The sequence below is a fragment of the Bacillus rossius genome, chromosome 2 (assembly GCF_032445375.1).
Source record: "Bacillus rossius redtenbacheri isolate Brsri chromosome 2, Brsri_v3, whole genome shotgun sequence".
In the NCBI taxonomy this organism is placed as follows: Eukaryota; Metazoa; Arthropoda; class Insecta; order Phasmatodea; family Bacillidae; genus Bacillus; species Bacillus rossius.
The window spans coordinates 60,560,144-60,578,745 of record NC_086331.1 but is presented as its reverse complement, the minus strand read 5'-3'; the positions used below and the strand labels follow the sequence as shown (position 1 = coordinate 60,578,745).

General features: G+C 37.5%; 3 protein-coding genes across 4 annotated transcripts in view; all 3 read left to right on the top strand.

Annotated features, from left to right (window-relative positions):
• Nucleotides 1–18,602, top strand: part of LOC134529315 (14-3-3 protein zeta) — a 73,247-nt gene that overhangs the window by 26,755 nt on the left and 27,890 nt on the right. The gene's annotated exons all lie outside the window — the stretch shown is intronic.
• LOC134528895 (uncharacterized) lies at nucleotides 2,242–3,699 on the top strand. The gene has a single exon (XM_063362561.1). It carries the CDS (start codon nucleotides 2,242–2,244, stop codon nucleotides 3,697–3,699), a length of 1,458 nt encoding a protein of 485 aa, XP_063218631.1.
• LOC134528894 (uncharacterized protein K02A2.6-like) lies at nucleotides 3,884–5,113 on the top strand. The gene has a single exon (XM_063362560.1). It carries the CDS (start codon nucleotides 3,884–3,886, stop codon nucleotides 5,111–5,113), a length of 1,230 nt encoding a protein of 409 aa, XP_063218630.1.

Below are 18,602 nucleotides of genomic sequence, written 5' to 3'. Positions count from 1 at the left end.
AACCCCCTTCAATGCATTTGATTCTAAATTGGACTTTTAGTAAGGATCCCTAATGTTATTGATAATATAATATAGCCTTCCCCGATAAATGTACTATCCAACACTGAAAGAATTGTTCAAATCTGACCAGTGGTTCCTGAGATTAGCGTGTTCAAACAAACAAACAAACTCTTCAGCTTTATAATATTAGTATAGATTAAATAAACACTACACTCATAAGCCACTCTTATTGTAAACAAGAAGTAAGAAACTAAGCTAGCCATGGGTTGTTTCAGATACGTACAGCTGTTTAGCATAATTTGTTGGAAGTCCGAGCTGTCTGATGCATGCTGCATTCGCTTAGGGCCTTGAATTGTGTATACCAAAATAACTTATTCACTCGTACACTCTCTTGATACCCTTGCTTAGATTACATATAATAATTAATACAAAATGCGTGTTTTGAAATTAAATCCTGTAAGATTTTTACTTACTGAACTAGCTGTTGCTTCCTTTTCTTCCACCAAGCACGAGAGATTTTCTTTCTTGACAATCTTCTGATACATCGTCTTACAGTAGACTTTTATTTTCTTTTGAGAATTGCTAACTTTTTTTCTGCGACATTGCACATGAAAAAAACGTATTACCTATTCTGTTCAACTAGCCCAGAATGTCTGCGCTACACCTTCGGAAAACAGTTTGAGAGAGGAACCGGTTATCGGCAACACAATCTTAGCGCGTATTGTGTCTCATATTTGTTGCCCTTGGATTCGCAGTGGAAGAAGTGTCTAACGATCAGGTAGGGAAATATACAAATGTTGAGCTAGATGGGCGCGTTGCCCTTGTTGTCACGGGCAGCCTTAATGCTTTATAGAATGGTTTGGTATTTTAAGCTATAAATATTGTTTGTGATATCATGAACCATTATCCAATTGAGACACCTGCCAACTGCCTCTAAGCAGTAGAATATTTTCGTCAACCTAAAATGGCAGCTAATTAGATATGGTTTTTTTTTTTTTAGGATATGTTTGGTGATAGAGAGCTCAAATTGGTCCCATTTGAAAGCTTTTTTTTTTTCAACGAGCTTTCATATGGTATACAACTTGATAAGATTTGCATAATTAAAAAGTACCAAAAAATATGAAATAGTCAAATTTTGGTTTTCTAAAATTGTAAATCCATAATTTTGGAAACATTGGGTGTACCATTCTCATTTCACCTGTTAAATATCATTTTGGGACCATTATGAGTTAATGAGATACAAGGCATAAAGCAGTGGCATGAGTTGAGCAGGTAATTTAATAGAACCATTTTCTTTTAAAATTAATTTTTATTACTCTTGAGTGAGGTATGAATGTTTTTAAGCACTCTTATACTAAGCCATTCATTAGAACTTAAATTATAATAGTAGCTAACCTGGTACTCGGTATTTACGTGCCTTTGTTGTGCACAACTATGAAATATTTGAGTGGCATTTTGTACTTTAATGTCAGGGAGGTAGGTTGTGTGTTTGGCCTGTTGTATTGTCTGGGTGAACCTTGCACAGGATGTCTGCGGATAAAACCAAATATCAGAAGTGGGATAAGAGAAAGATAGAGATGGTGCCTCAGACTTTCTTATTGGTGCAGAATGGCATTACAGGGTTCCTACAATCTGGAATGTCAGGGAAAGTCAGGGAAAAATAGAGGTGTCAGGGAAAGTCAGTGAGATAGCTATAAAGTCAGGGAAAGTCAGGGAGATAGCTATAAAGTTAGTGAAATGAAGTGGAAAGTAAAATTTCGAAAAATAACTCTGAAAGAAATATATCTAATCAAAAAACATCATAGGTCTGGCTATTAGCTATGTACATACATCATCTCTAGTTGCAATAAATTCTGTTCCGCTCACTGTATCTTTTGAAGGTTACTGCAGTCTTCTGCATGCAGTAGTGAATGAAGATGTGAAAGTAGTAAAGAAGTTCACTAACTCGGCTTGTATGTCTTTAAGTTTTGAGATATATTAAGTATTATGCTGTATTTACCATTTGTAGTGTTTTGCCAACACTGTTATATAGGAAATGTGGGGTAGTTAGGTTGGTAGGCCTGCAGTGTAAATAGAGGCCAGTTTGTAATGATGGCGGCCAGCGTGTCGGTCGTTGTTCATGGTGATTGTATACGGGAGTGAGGACTGCAACCTAAATATGTGTTGAGGGACATAACAGTGGCGACGAGGAAAATTATTCTTTCCCGGGCGTGCGTGTGGGAAACGTAAACAACTACCGCGATGGCGATGTTTCCCGCGTTCGGTGAATTTGTTCCAGGGCGTGACACGTGGCACACATATTCGGAACGATTGGAATACTACTTTGTGGCGAACAAAATAAAAGACAGTGATGGAAAACGGGCTATATTTTTCACCATTTGTGGGGCAGAGCTTTATAACCTTGTGACCTCATTAGTGGCCCCAAAGTCAACATCCGAGGTGGCATTTCCGGATATTTTGGCGGTACTCACGCAACACTGTGAACCCAAACCGAGTGAGATCGTGGAATCGTTCAAATTCCATAATAGGAACCAGCGCGAAGGTGAATCGGTGGCGGAATTCGTGGCGGACTTACGACGGCTCAGCATACACTGCAATTTTGCGGATTTGGATCGTATGTTGCGGGATCGGGTGGTGTGTGGTGCGCGGGACACAAAGGTGCAACACACACTTTTGACAAAAGACAACTTAACATTTAAGGAAGCGGTTGAGTTGGCCACAGCGGCTGAAGCCACAGGCCGCAATGTCCACGATCTACAGGTGCAGCAGGGCACAGATGCTGGGGCAGTGCTGAAAGTGGGACGCATCAGGTACGACAAAAAGGTGGTTAAGAACGACCAGAAGCGGAGTCAAGTCCAGGTGGACCAACAACTTGCAGCTGACAGGCGTGCGTGTTGGAGGTGCAATGGAGACCACAGCCCAACCCAATGCCGACACATCCAGACAGTGTGCAATTTTTGTGCTAAAAGAGGGCACCTGGAAAGGGCGTGTATCACCAAGAGGAGGAAAGGTAATACAGGAGTGAATGGGGGGTCCCGAGACCGAAAGGAGATGGGCAGGCCTAGTAAGAGTGCCAGTGACACTGCCGGCACCTACAACCTTACAAACCAACCAGACAGTGACGAAGAGGATGGAGCAGTTTACAAGGTATTTCAGACGTCGGCGAGCAATTGTACGAGTGAACCACCAATTGTTTTAGATGTGTGGCTGAATGGTCAGAGACTTCCTATGGAAATTGACACTGGCGCAAGTTTCTCGATCATCAGTTTTGAGACATACAAGAAACTGTGGCCCGATCGACCAGCCCTAACAGATGCAAACCTGGTTCTACACACGTGGTCGCAGGAAAAGTTGGGGGTTAGGGGGACTCTAGAAGTATTGGTACAGACAAAGACTAGTGAATGTAGACTACCAGTGTTGGTGGCGGAAGGGAAGGGGCCTAGTCTGGTGGGCAGGAATTGGTTAGAACCACTGGGTATACAAGTAGCAGGCATTTACCAAATATCACATCAGGAAGTACCCCCTGCAGTGCAACACCATGCACGGGTGTTAGACAGTGTAGAGCTGGGCAAATACGTAGGGCCCCCAGTGACAATGGAGCTGGAACCTGGAGCAACAGTTGACCGACAGGGACCCTGTCCTCCGTCAAGTAAAGCAGCACACAAGCCAAGGTTGGCAGGGCAGGAAGGCAGACTCTGAGGAGTTGTGGCCATATTGGAACAGGAGAGAGGCGTTATCCCTTCACAAGGGCTGTCTCTTGTGGGGCAATAGGGTGGTTATTCCAGAGGGGCGTCGCAGGGAACTGTTGATGGTCCTTCATGCCGCACATGACGGAATTGTCAAGTCTAAGATGGTTGCCCGGAGTTATATGTGGTGGCCCGGAATGGACAGGGACATCGAGCAAATGGTAGGTCAGTGCGCAATCTGCCAGCAGCAGCGAGCCAACCCGCCCAAAGTGAAGGAGGTGAAATGGGCACCGGAGAGTGAGCCATGGGTTAGGCTACACATGGATTTCCTGGGTCCTTTCCAGGGGAAGGTTTTCCTCATTGTGGTGGATGCGCACTCAAAATGGCCAGAAGTGAAGGCAATGCATAACATGTCATCAGGTGCAGTTATCCAGGCGCTACGAGAGATCTTCAGTTGCCATGGGATTCCCCGGTACCTGGTCTCAGACAACGGGACAGCTTTTGTGTCCCGAGAGATGGAAGAATTCCTAACGAAGAATGGAGTTGTACTAATGCGCACACCACCATTCCATCCAGCCACAAACGGTCAAGCGGAGCGCATGGTGCAGACGGTGAAGTATAAACTGCGGAAAATGGGAGCGGGAGACTGGCACACACGAGTCGCTCGAATGTTGTTGGCGTTGCGCACAACACCACTGGGAGGATCTCATAAGACACCGGCAGAACTCCTAATGGGGAGACCATTAAGAACGGTGCTGGACCAGATACGCCCCAAACCAAGTTTTCAAGGCGAGGAGACCCAAGAGGTCACAAACCACCACAGGGGCAGGTTTTTTTTAGTTGGGCAGCAGGTGCTTCTTCGTGACTATAGAGGGACTCGTAAGTGGATACCAGGAACCATTGTATCCAAACAAGGGCCCGTGACATACACAACCCAAGATAAGAACGGCAACGTGTATAGACGTCACGTGGACCAATTGCTGAGCAACAAAGTGGCACATCCATCAAGCCAGGCGGTGTCAGTTACATGTACTGATGGCTGTGCTGCGACCAATCGTGGCAGTACCACCCTGCGTCAGCTCATGCCGACTGACGGGATGGCTCTGACAGAGCCAACGCAGGTCCCAGCGACCATACAGCGGAACCCTATTCCGATGGAGCCGGCACAGGTACCATTGACCGTACAGGAGCAACCGGCAGAGAATTGGAAGGAGCGGAAGGGTAAACAGCAACAGCTGCCGGGGACATCACCAGTGGGAGCATCAACACCGGACCACAGCAGCAGCCCTTTCAGAGGGTTTGCACATCATCGTGACCAGGGGCCAGAGCCATGGGAGGGACTGCAGATGGAGCTGATACGCGCACAACCGCCCAGGAGATCCACCAGGGCGAGGATGGTACCGGGGAAGCTGCAAGACTATGTGTAGAAATCTTAAGGGGGGAAGTGTTATATAGGAAATGTGGGGTAGTTAGGTTGGTAGGCCTGCAGTGTAAATAGAGGCCAGTTTGTAATGATGGCGGCCAGCGTGTCGGTCGTTGTTCATGGTGATTGTATACGGGAGTGAGGACTGCAACCTAAATATGTGTTGAGGGACATAACAAACACACTTACTAGTTTGTTTCAAAATACAGTGGAACCCCTGAAATACACTTTTCAAGGGGAAAACTGAAAAAGGTGTAATTCGGAGGAAAGTTTAATTGAGGGGAAAGTACAATTTTACTAAAAACTACATGATGATAGATATAATTATTCTTCAAGTCAACGCTTGATGTAATAAAATTTTACAACAATAACTATATTATTTTTGTTTGCAATAAACTTTAGTATTTAATGGCAATCCTAAAACTTAAGTAAAATTATGTTACAGGCCTAACATTAACAACTTGATATTTTTAAATTTTTTTGCCATTGGTCCACATTGTTCTGCGGCATTTTCGATGGACGTTCGATTATGGACAATTGTGTTTAATGTAGACATGAGAAATTCTCAATGCCTTGGCTAAGGCCACACGTGATCCAACGTGGTTGTCAAACTAACTCAAAATATTCAATTTTTGCTTAACTGTTAACACAGGGTGTCCACCCACCGGGAATACCGGGAAATGTCAGGGAATTTCATCAGTCAGGGAAAAGTCAGGGAATTTTAACTTAAGTCAGGGAAAGTTTTGAATAATTTAGTTTACTGTACATTACTTATTACTTGTGTGTTTACTTAAAGCTTGGGTGATTATAGCATTAAGACATTATCTACTTACTTTAATGAAAAAATTCAATGTTACAAGTAATAAAACATACTTTATTGCACGTTATTGGCACTACTAGTTGACCGATAACGTGTATTGAAGAGTTTGTCGATGGATCGAATTTAATAGTCAATTTTGAATGAATTTTTGATAAGTCGCACGGTCGCAGAGGAAAGCAGCGCAGCAAAGCAATATGGCGTAGAATTAAATACATTACATGTGTGAGGTACGTGAAATATATCGTGATCGCACTTGAACAACTTGGAATATATAATGTTGGTGTTGTATTTGCGTGAAAATACAAACACGCATTACTAGCCGCAGGTATGCATATTTTGTGAGTCTGTTAAACATATTCTGTAGCATACGGGAGTAGTGAATTGATGTGTTGCACGCTGGTTTAGACATTTGCAAGAAATATATTTAACCTGTAGATGAAGTATTTTTGCCGCAAGAGCTAAGTGTAAAATAGGAAAGACTCAGATTTGAAAATAGGTTACATACTGCCTTTGAAATGAAAACTAGTTAAGTTTATACAGAATAATATGAGGTCTTTTTGTCACTCGAAAAGCAGCTGCTCTCGTAAACAGTTACCTAGGATTGACAAGCTGGTTGTATTTCGGGTGTAAAAAATTTGCAGTGTAAATAAATTTCACAAGTCTGAAATCTGCATTTTTTCAGTAAATGTTCTTAAGTGAATCACACTTTTGACTGTTTTGAATGGTTAATTACGAGTTTTTGGGCTTGCCTGTAAATAAAGTTTTTTCCTTCCGAAATTGGTGTTTTCCGGCTTAAAATTAAATGTACTTTTTAAAAAAAAACACTGGACCCTTCACGTGTATTAGTAGTAGTTTTTACGATTTACTCTTTATCTCTTGAAACTTAGACACGTGACGTGTCCTCATGTATGTTATATATGGCAATGGAAACAATAAATACAGTCAGGTTAGATCAAGTTAGTTTGCGATCTTATATTATCATTAATAAACTTGAACAATTTCTTAATTACACTTAAAAATAAGACATACGCGGTGCAGAAAACAATGCAACGTAGGTAACAAATATGCCGATATTTCATTAGGTCTAACTATATTGCAAATGTAAATGTAAAATTAAGTGGAATGCATTCTAAAAAGCAGTCTTACTAACAAAAAAAAATTAACATAACATACCTAACCCAACAGAGAGATTAAAAAGGGTTTTATTGAACATAAAACATATGCTCCAAATCTTAAGATCTCGGATGGCAACGTGCTTACATTACCTGGTAATGGCCGCCGCGTGGTGAAGAGTAAATTTGTAAAAATTAACGGAAATATATTATCGAACACATTATTTTCGAAAGATGAATTTAATTTTACGTTGAAATACAGTTAAATTTCCAAATAAAATAAGTTTTTCTGCACGTAAAAACCGCCGGAATGCTTGCTATGTTCCAAGTCATAAAGCCTAAATTGTAAAAAAAGTTATTAAGATACATTAAAGCTCCCATGATTTTCTGAAAGTATGTTCATTTTACATCGGAAAACACCAATTTCGGAAGGAAAAATCTTTATTTACAGGCAAGCCCAAAAACTCGTAATTAACAGTTGAAACTATGCCTAACCAAAGTCGTATGAATGAAACAAGTGATAGTGCTCAGTCACATGTAATAATGTAAACTACTTTCAGGTTGCTGTGCATAACATTACTTAAATAGGTTTAAGACTTAGTTATGTTACCTAAAGTAATCGTACGTGAAAATAGTTAAATAAAAGTGTGGTTTGCTTGCATCAGTTATATAAAAAGCAATGAAAGGTTGTTAAGTTAAACTGGGTTTAATTTTTTTTATTTTTGAAAAAGTGAAAATATTAACATTAAGTCTGCATCAATGGTTATTTTCTTTACAGAAATGTCACTTTCGAAATAAAAAAAATGTTCCTTTAATTCTGAATGGATGCTGAATGAAAAATATTCTTCATGGTTGCAACCTATGCCAAAAGATCCATGGAGAGCCTTTTGCACAGTGTGCAAAACCAGTTTTGCACTCAGCAATATGGGAAGGCGGGCAGTTACAAGCCACATGGAGGGAAGGAAACATCAGGTTGCCATAAACTCAGTCTTGCAGTCATCCAAGGTACATTTTTTTTTTAAACAAAATTCCGGAGCCACTTCATTAGAACAGCCATCAATGCAAACATCACTACCGTGTTCTCAAGAACAAAATATTTCCAATGACATTTTTAAGGAGGCTACATTATCAACTTTACAAGAATGTAAAACTGTATCAGTGGACTCAGGCAAAGGGTTAGAAGGTTTTATTTTGAAAGAGTGTGGTGAAAGCAGAAGTTCTGTGGTGCATGCACAGTGTAATGCAACATTTCTCTTTACGGGCAAGTGAGGAAAGTGTGACATTGTTTCCTCTTTTATTTCCAGACTCCAAAGTTGCTTCCAAGATGCAGTTGCACAAAACAAAAATTGCTTATGTAATTTTGCATGGTATAGCTCCATTTTTCAAAGACAAACTTCTGGATGAGTGCAAGAGATGTACACATTTTTGTGTGGGTTTCGACGAATCGTTGAATAAAGTGTCACAAAAGAATCAGATGGACATTGTAATACGTTTTTGGAACTCGAACACTAACTCAGTGTCGACACGTTATTTTGGGTCGGTGTTTTTGGGTCATTCCACTTCTCTTGACCTACTTAATGGTTTCTTACGGGCATTGAAAGGTCTTGATCTTAACTGCAATAAAAGAAACTGGTTGGTGCATTATAGAATTTCTCAGAGCACTTCATTTTTTATTTCAGCATGTACCTGCTTGTAGAGCTGATTATTACTTCTATTTAGGTTCACAAGTTCCCAATGAAATATCGTGCCATCCGTTGGGTTGAGAATTTCAGTGTAGCTGCTAGGGCATTGCAAATTCTTATGTTGTGGGTGTGAAGGAGGACAGGAAAACCCCATCATGTAATAGTTTTAAAATTGTGTCGAAGGGTATTCAGGATAAGCTACTGAAGGCAAAGCTTTGCTTTTTTCAGTTACTTGCAGCAGACTTGGAACTTTTCTTGACAAAATTCCAGTCAGATTCTCCTCTTGCACCACTCTTGTATGAAGCAATATTAGCCACAATGAAATGTGTTTTATCAAGGTTTGTGAAATCAGATGTGATTGAACGTGCCAAAAGCATAGCATCAGTGGAATTCGAGAAAAAAGAAAACTTGATTTTTGCTAAAAACATTGATCTAGGATATTCTACTACTGCAGCACTTCGTAATACACATGGAGTTAACGAAAAAGAGGTGTTGGAATTTCGTTTGGACTGCTGGAACGCCATGGTTGTTTTTTGTAAACTTTTAGTAGAACTGTCTCCAATTAAATTCACGCTCACCAAAGGAATTTCCTGTTTTGACCCAGAAGTAGCGAGAATACCAGCCATTAGAGATAAGCGTTTGAATCTTGCCTTAAAAACTTTTGTTTCCAATAATTGGATTTCAGGTACTGAAGCTGACAAGGTTCAAAGAGAATTCAGGGAAGTATGTGCAAGCAACACATTTCTAGATGTTGCTAAAACTTTTTCACCCCATAATGAAAGACTAGACAGTTTTTAGTTTTGTAGTCTTCTGCCTACAAGATCAGGCATGTCTGAAGCACTTACATCATTTTTAAAAATGATCTTAATTTTGTTTCACGGAAATGCTGCATTGGAACGGGGTTTTTCCGTAAACAAGGAAATCCTCTTAGAAAATCTTCATGAAGAATCGCTTATAGCACAGAGATTTGTCTACGATGCAGTGCTGGTTCACGAAGGTTTAAGGAATGTTACAGTCTGCAAACAGTTAATTCAGTATGCAAGAAATGCACATGGGGTATATGTTGAAGCTCTGAAAAAACGTGAAAGTCAAGAAGCAGAAGAGGCTACCCAGAGTGAAAAGAAGAGAAAATTGAAGTTAAAGGAACTTTCCGAGAAGACGAGGAAGTTGTTGGAGGAAGCACAGCAGGCTGTTGCTGCTGTTGAGGAGGAAATGCTGTCTCTTTAAAAAAAAAAGTGAACACGTATGTGATTAGTGTACAGATGTGTAATTTTTTTAAATTTATTGTGCAAAGAAAAATATTTAAATACATTACCTTGCTTTAAACAAGTGAAACAAAAACTGTGTCAGGTATTTTACCTATAATTTTATTACATGCTTGTATAATTTGCCTATTAAAAAATTATCCTTGTGTTCACTCTGGACAGTGTGGAATGACTGTTCCTAAGGGGATACACTGACATTGTTTAATCATGTAATGTAGGCATAATTTTTTTGCTACTGTTGTGTAATGTGTTGTGTGATATTTCACAATAATTATTCACATTACTTTTCTGGATAAATGTTTTTCAGGGGCATAATTTGTTGACACATCTTAAGTACTTACTTTGCCATTAGGATATTGTGGTAAGTTTGGTAAAATTGGTAAGTTTTAAGTTAACTGCTGGGCATTTTAATAATACATAAAAAGAAAGCTGTTCTCCAATCTCATAGTTCTGTGATAATTCCAAGTGATTTTAACTAAGCTGTTTACAGGCAGAGTAATCTAGGTAATTTTGGCATTTCTTAATAGTCAGGGAAAAATTTTATGAATGGTCAGGGAAAACAGGGAATTTCAGAATTGGATTTGGGTGGACACCCTGTAACAGCGTTTATTTCACGACCACTCGCCATTGCACGGATATCGCGAAAAGTAATCATAAACGTGAATAAATTATCTGTAGAACGTGTCAATAAAGCACGAAAATTTACGTCAAGGTAAACAAAAACAAAGCCCAAAATCACTGGTACCAAACAAACAGTGGCGTGCAGTATCTGTTGCCAACTTTTGCCAAGGAGTGAGAAACTGTATTTGCTACGCGGACGTGTTCCTTTCACTTCATGGAACGATCACCCTTGAAAAACACCATATTTCAAGGATTTATATATTTTACGGTGATATAGGATGTTAAATAACGCGAACCTAACTTAACCTTTCACTTTGGTAAACTTCGGAACTGTTTGGGTTGTGGTGGTGGCTCTCTTGCCTGTGAAAAGAAGACTACCTGTTTGTTGCATGTGGAGTAGTAAGCTTTTGTGTTTAACCATCCACCTACTTTGTTATGTTCCAGGTTGATTATGTAAAGACTGTTACAGTTCATTATGTCTGACAAAAAAACTGTATTTAATCAGCTGTGGCTGAACCCAGCTCTGTTTCCAGATTTTTCAGCATGGGTGTGTCCTGTAGATGGGCATAATACTCAAGCATTTTTTAGTGTGTGTAAAAAGACTTTGAACTTGAGCAATATGGGAAAGAAAGCATTAGTTTCTCATGGGAAAGGACCAACCCATTTGAAAATGTTGGGAGGTGCAACAAGTCAGACTTCTTTGTCTTCTTTTTTCATAAAGACTCCAGGTAATATTGCAAGTTGTTCTGGATCAACACCGATTTCAGGCGTTAACCTAGACAAGGGACAGAGTAGTGATTCTTCTTGCTCAAATAGTGTCTTCACGTCACAATGCACTCTGCTTCAGATAAACATGGTCACTAGTCTACAGAATGTAGTGCCTCAAAGAAATCTCAACAGTTACGTTTTAAAAGAAGATGCAATGAAAGCAGAGATTATTTGGAGTCTGCAGGTTGTGTGCAGGAAAATGTCTTTTAATTCTTGCAGTAACATAAGCACTGTATTTAAAATGATGTTTCCCGATAGTGCAGTTGCCAATGCATTTACTTTAGGAGGAGATAAAGTTGCCTATGTTCTTGTTCACGGGCTAGCACCGTACTTCCAACAGAATATGCTAGATCGCCTGAAGTTGTGCGACAATTTTGTATTATGTTTTGATGAAGCATTGAACAAAGTAGTTTAGCGAGGACAAATGGACATAGTAATTAGGTTTTGGGATGAAGAAAAGCAAATGGTTATTACCAGATACTTGAACAGTGTGTTTCTTGATAGAAGCACAGCTGAACATTTTCTTAGGAATTCTTTGGATGGAATTGCTCCTCTTGTCACCTTCCAAAATAATACAGGTGTCTATGGATGGCCCCAATGTCAATTTGAAATTTTTCAAATGTCTCCAAGAACACATCAGATCCACCACAAGCAATGAAACTTTCACATTACTGAATCTGGGTACGTGTATTTTGCATGTGGTTCATGGTGCTTTGAAAACTGGCATTGAATCTGTTGGATGGGACATTAGTACCTTGTTGCTACACTTATATTTTCTTTTCCATGTTTCTCCAGCTCGACGAGCATTATTTACAGAGCTGACGGAATGCACAATATTTCCTTTGAAGTTCTGTAATGTACGAAGGCTAGACAGTGCCAAGTGCCTTAAAAGAGTGTTAGAGATATGGGATCATGTTGCAAAATTTGTTAATGTAGCCAAGCTTCCGAAGACAAAAGTTGCAAAACCTTGATTGAAGCCGTTCGTGATCCATTTGTAAAGTGTAAATTGGCATTCTGCAAGACAATTGCAGATGAGTGTGAGCCCTTTCTTAAGAAGTTTCAAACTTCAAAACCCATGAGTCCATTTATTTTTGAAGCAGTGCAGAAACTTCTGAGAGAAATTATGAACCGCTGTGTAAAGCCTGACGTGATGAAGTGTACTAGCACAAATCTGCTCTCTATTGATGTAAAAAAATCAGACAATTTGATCCTAAGCAATAAAGTTGATGTTGGATTTGCAGTAAAACACTTTCTTGCAGAAGTATCAACCTCTGTAACGGAAAGAGAAAAGCTTGAGTTTATGCATGAATGTCGGGGTATGTTGACAGCCATGACTGCCAAACTTCAAGAAAGATGTCCTTTGAAGTACAAAGCAGTTAGAGGATTGTCTTCTCTAGATCCCTCGATTATTCAACACTCACCTTCGCTTGGTCAGAAAAGGTTTTCTTTTCTTTTAGATGAGCTACTTGCTTCAAACAAAATAGATGATGAAGTTGCAGAAAAGGCTAAAAAAAAGAATACTGTAACTTGTGTGATATGAAGAAAACTGTACTTAGTAAAATTTTTCAAGAACACTGCAAAAATAATGAGGAGGCAAGACTCGATAGTACCTATGGAAACTTCATGAGAGGAAGTGAAGTGTACAAAAACCTGTGGGAAGTTATTAAGATATGTCTTGTGCTCTCCCATGGTAATGCAACGGTGGAAGGGGGTTTTTCAATTAATAAGTCACTATTGGTTGAAAACATGCCAGAAAAGACAGTGATAGCACAATGCCGTATTCTAGATGAAGTGCAACAGGCAGGAGGGATTGAGAATGTGAAAATAGTTAAAAGGATGTTACATTATGTGAAAAGTGCTCGAAAACGATATCAAGATTATTTGGAACTTGGAAAACAGAAAACAAATGAGGAAACAACAAGAAAGGGAGAAAAGAGATTGTTAGAAAAACAAGTGAAAGAGTTAGTAGAAGAAAGAAAAAAAATTATGAGGGAAATAGAAGAAAAAAAGGAAGCAATGGAAAGGGAATTAAAAGAACTTAAAAAAAAAAGAGCTTTGCAGTAAGTAGTATTACAAATTTTTTGAATTTATTTGTTACATGTTAACATTTTGTTTTGTAATTGAATTACATATTTATTGAATCACAGTGTTTTGAATTTTTTAATATTCATGTCAAAAATGGAAGTTTTAGTAAAGTTTGTGTATGCTTTCTGACATTTATATTTAAGGCGTGGTATGGTTAGCTGAAGGAAAGGAGGCCAATATAATTAGGGCACAGTTAAAACATCAATATTTTTTGTAAAACAGAATTATTTTTTTTCGTAATTGGTCAGGGAAGTTTCAATGAATGGCCAGGGAAAATTCAGGGAAATAAATTTGACTCAGGATGTAGGAACCCTGCTTAATTCAGCCACAGCACTTGGGAAGGGATCATATGATGGTGTTTGGAAGTACAGTTGAAATTGGCAACATGTGCAAAATAAATTATTTTGGATATAAATATTTTCTTTGCTGCACAAGGAGAATGCATTGAAAGTGAAGAAAATATGACAAATAAGTTCTGCTATTTACATGATGAAACTAAATACTTTCATACCACAAGAGGATAGAATGAAAGTTTTGACAAAACATGTTTCTTTATCAAAACCTGGCTTGAGTGTTCTGTGACATCTGATGACATGCTAGTTATAAGTGAGATACGTGAATACATAGTAACAGGTTAGATTGACAGGCTGGCTTATGTTTGGTAAAGGCGAAGCAGCAGATGAAGTCAAACTGACATTTCTCCACCCAGCAGGACCATCTCCATCTTTCTTATATCCCACTCAATCTGGTATTCTCTGGATTTCATCAGCAGTCATCCTGTGGATGGTTCACTTAGTCACTCCAACACGCAAAAAATGCAAGCTACCTCCCTAACATTAAAGAATAAAAAGCCACTAAAATGTTTTCATAGATTCAATGCACAACAAAGGCACTTAAATATGGAGTACCAGGTTAGTCTACCATTATCATTGATGTAAATTCTACCTAGGTTAAAATTGGTTAGTAGCCTATACATATTACGTGTTTAAGATGATATGACTGGATTAGTATGCAAGTACTTAAAACAACAGTATTTGTACCTCCAAGCAATTAAATAGTAATTAATTTTAACAAAAAATGATGCTCTTAAATTACTTGCTCTCAACTCCTGCTACTATGAGAATGGTACAGTTAATTTTTTTCTTTCAATTTTTTAATATTGCATTTTTAGGAAACCAAATTTGGAATATTCTATCATTTTTTGTATTTTTTAATAAAGCAATGCCTTTCAATTTGTATATAATATAAAAGCTTATTTAAAAAGCCTTCAGATGGGACCAGTTTGAGCTTTTTAACACCTACTGCTTCCAAATGACAATTTTATGAATCCGAGACATTTAAATTTAATGTGTTTTGCTAATAGTTAAAAAAAACCTCATTCAAAAAATCTAAATGAAAAAAATTCATTTACTTCATGTATGCAAGCTGTAAACCAAATTTTAAAAAAAAATTGAAATCAAATATGGTCAGGGTTAGTTGTTCCTTATTGCTTATCAGTCAGTTTTATAATATTTTCAAAATGAAATATATTTTGAAAGCGGTACAGTTTCACATCACAACCATATTTTTAATGTTTCACGTTAAAATACAATTGGATATGTTACGAAACAGTGTTCCGTATTGAGTATCTAGTTTATATGAATAATTTATAATTCATATTTTGGTAATTGTACATTTTCAAACTGCTTACTTTCTTTTTTTACTTTTAAATAAAATTGGATATGTTACACAGAAAAATTGCTCCCTGAAACAATGTTTCTCAAAGTTTTATAAATATTTTCAAAATGAAATATTTTTTTTGTAATTATACAGCTTTGCATTACAGAGCAACCTATTCCTTTCTTTATTTTAATATTTTATTTTAAAATACTCGTGGATATGCAATAAGGTACAATTACTGGTATGATAGGATGTCTGCACTGATTTGATGCCTAATCACACAAATATGGAAAACTAGTCAACCATTTCAGACAGTAAAAAATTGTTGCTTTTAAAATTATTCAGTACTATTATGGAAAGAACTAGCAAAACACATCTGGGCTCTATATTGTTTGTATATGTAGATAAGAGTTTTCTCTATAAGGAATAGTAATGAGGTGTCGCAGTGGCAAGACACTGAACTTCCATTCCATTTTCTGCCAACCTGATTTTGTCTTCCATGGTTCCAGACTACAATATGCCATGGGAAATTACTCCCTCAGTATTCCTGTTTAAATGTGTGTTATTGCCTTTAATGCTATGTGATGACTTTAAGATGTTAAAACACCAAGACAATTACCTAATTTACAAAAATGTTTCGCACATGTACATCAGAATAGCTCATCTTTTTTTGTACAGCAGATGTTAATTACATATAATTAGCTATTTTATCTTGTATTTTGAACCTGAGTTAAATCATCCCTAGGCTACTTTGCTATTCACTCACCCAAAAAGCCATTATATTTAATAAGGTCTTAGTTGTAAAACCTATAAGTTTTTATATATAATTGTGGTTTTTGCATCATGGTTTTATTTTGATAATTTAATGTGATAGGAATTATTTGTATTTATTTAAAAGTAATTAGGATTATTGTCGAGCCTTAAGTTCTTTGTAGCTGCCAAAACAATTCAGTTTAGTTTACAATGGTGAAAATATAGCAAATTTATTTTACTTAAAAAATAAATCTGCAGTTTCAATATAAGTAAAAGATTTAACACTAGATGTAAATATCTGTAAACTAAGAGACCATGGTAGCCAACATTTATTCCTCACATTTGTCATTAATTTTAACATGACTTCATTTTGTTCCAATTATTTTAAATCATTAGCATAAAATTGTATTTATATGATCTGTAATATATTAACATTCCTTCCTTTTAGCATTTAATGTCTCTTTTCAAATAATTTGTGCAATTTTAAGCAGACATTATAGTAACATTCAATGTTGGTTGTCTGAAATGCTTATGGTCGATTTGAGCGGCTAGCTGGAGTGGAAATGTCGGTGCGATAGAATGTTCCCGAATGAGCTTCCCTTTACCAACAACTTGAAACTTTGTATAGAGGTTTTTGGTTACTGCTTACTTTTGTCGGCATACCAATCGATGGCTTAGAATGAAAACCTTGTATCTCATACCGAACATACAAGGTTTTCTCTCTACAATGTGGAGTGCTACTGATATACGTGGTTTCTTTTTTCCCGATAGAAAGCAGTAGGATGCACATTTTATTTCTTTCAGCCAAACATTTTGTGAGATACGAGGTTTTCCAGCTAAAAATATAAAAAACGTATTGTTGTCCAAAAATTGAGATACGAGGTTTTCATTCTAAGCCATCGCAATGTTGCTATCAGTCGCAGAAACTTAATATTTACGTGCTGGAGAAAATTTACCTTAGGTAATTTAAATGTGTAATAAATCAAAATGCTATGTTATTGTGGTTTATAGGCAGAATGGTATTTTGACATGCCTTTTGGACTTGAGTGCATTCACATTTCAAAGACGTTTAAAAGGGCCGATATTATTACCTCCTGCTAAATCCCTAGGTTAGCTAGCCCTTAGGTTAGGCTAGCCTCCGGTTAACGAACGAGGGGTGTATTATGACCCATACTTAGTCTGCGGTTGGCTAACCGGAACCTGACGAAGCGTGTGGTGTGATAATGGGTGTGTTGGTAATGAAATAAACCAGAATTTGGTAACATGTTGCAAGACAGTTTTTTTTCTGGTAGAATGTTAGTCAGCTGTTTGTTTGTATTGTGATTCGGAATGTTTACAGCTGCAGTGAAGAAATATGCCGCGAACTTTATCTTGCAACAGATATAATTAAATTAACCAAAAAACTACTTTGACGTCAAACCTGCTTTGTATTAAACCATAAAATTACAATTTACGATTCAAAACCGTGTGTTTTCAACTTTACTCTTGTATTGAAACTCTATACAAACAAATAAATAGGGATGACATTTTTGCTAGAGAACACTTATTTCTTTCATAAATTTCTTTCATAATCAAATAATATAGACCCTGTTTCGGGAAAATACTTGTCGATTTTCATTTCACTGGTGTAGGTTTCATTTTTGTACTAATAGTTTCGTATCACGTATCCAAATTAATCCGATCCTGATGGAATTAGTTTGTGGTATAGGATGCTTGCTGTTTTAATTTAGTAGGTCGAGAAATCCTAGACATTTGACTGGGGAAATAATTATGATTGTAAAATGTATACGAAAGAAATACATTTTTACAAGACCTGACATAATTTGTTTGCATCGTGATATGTTAAGGTATTTTGTGTTATGTACAGGATTTTTCAACATTCTAAATTAAAACAGCAAGTATAGTGAAAAACAAGACCAACATATATATAGGGTCATGCCGATAGGATCAAGGGATAAACTTGGATACGGGAAACAGAATAATTCCAGTGCTGTTTTCGTTTTGCACTTGCGTGGCAGGTAGATAATAAGTACATACCTAAAGGTTTGTAAGATAGGGAAGGGATAATTGGGTAACATTTATTTTCACATTCAATTGTATTCATTGAATTAGAACCACGTCTTAAGTCGTATGAAGTGCATTTCATTCCCGGCATATGCCCACTGTATTACGAATAAAAATTCAGATACAACTTCCACGAAAACACGCATTTTATAGGTAATAATATCCCTCGTTTTGCAATTTTAAAATTCACTTATTTACACATATTCTTAAGCAGGAACATTTAAGTTTATATACATTTCATACGTTTATGTACTTTGTGATCAATTATTTAAATAATAATACACGACTCGACGAGAATAGAAAAGCGTGACTACACTTTCATGGCATGTAATTTTTAATAAAACTTTGACGAATACGGCGAAGCGTTTTATATTTAGTAATAAATTATTCCATTGCATCCTGCAAATATTCAATAGAATTCCTCAAATAGTCATCATCACTATCAACAACTAACCTCGCCTGATACATCGCCATTTTATTTTCTGTTGCTTAGCCTCCGGTTAAGCAGCTAGCGGCCGGTTCATCCACCCGCTAGGTTAGCCGGAACTTTAACTGGAAGGTAGACGTTAACAGGGAGTCATAAAACCGAAATAAGAGCTAGCCTGCGGTTAAATTTTAGCCGGAACTTTAGCCGGGGGTCATAAAACCGACCCTAAATGGCCGT

What these genes read in the sequence shown, in the direction of transcription:
- LOC134528894 (XM_063362560.1), top strand. Translation starts at nt 3,884, where the DNA reads ATGGACAGGGACATCGAGCAAATGGTAGGTCAGTGCGCAATCTGCCAG.
- LOC134528895 (XM_063362561.1), top strand. Translation starts at nt 2,242, where the DNA reads ATGGCGATGTTTCCCGCGTTCGGTGAATTTGTTCCAGGGCGTGACACG.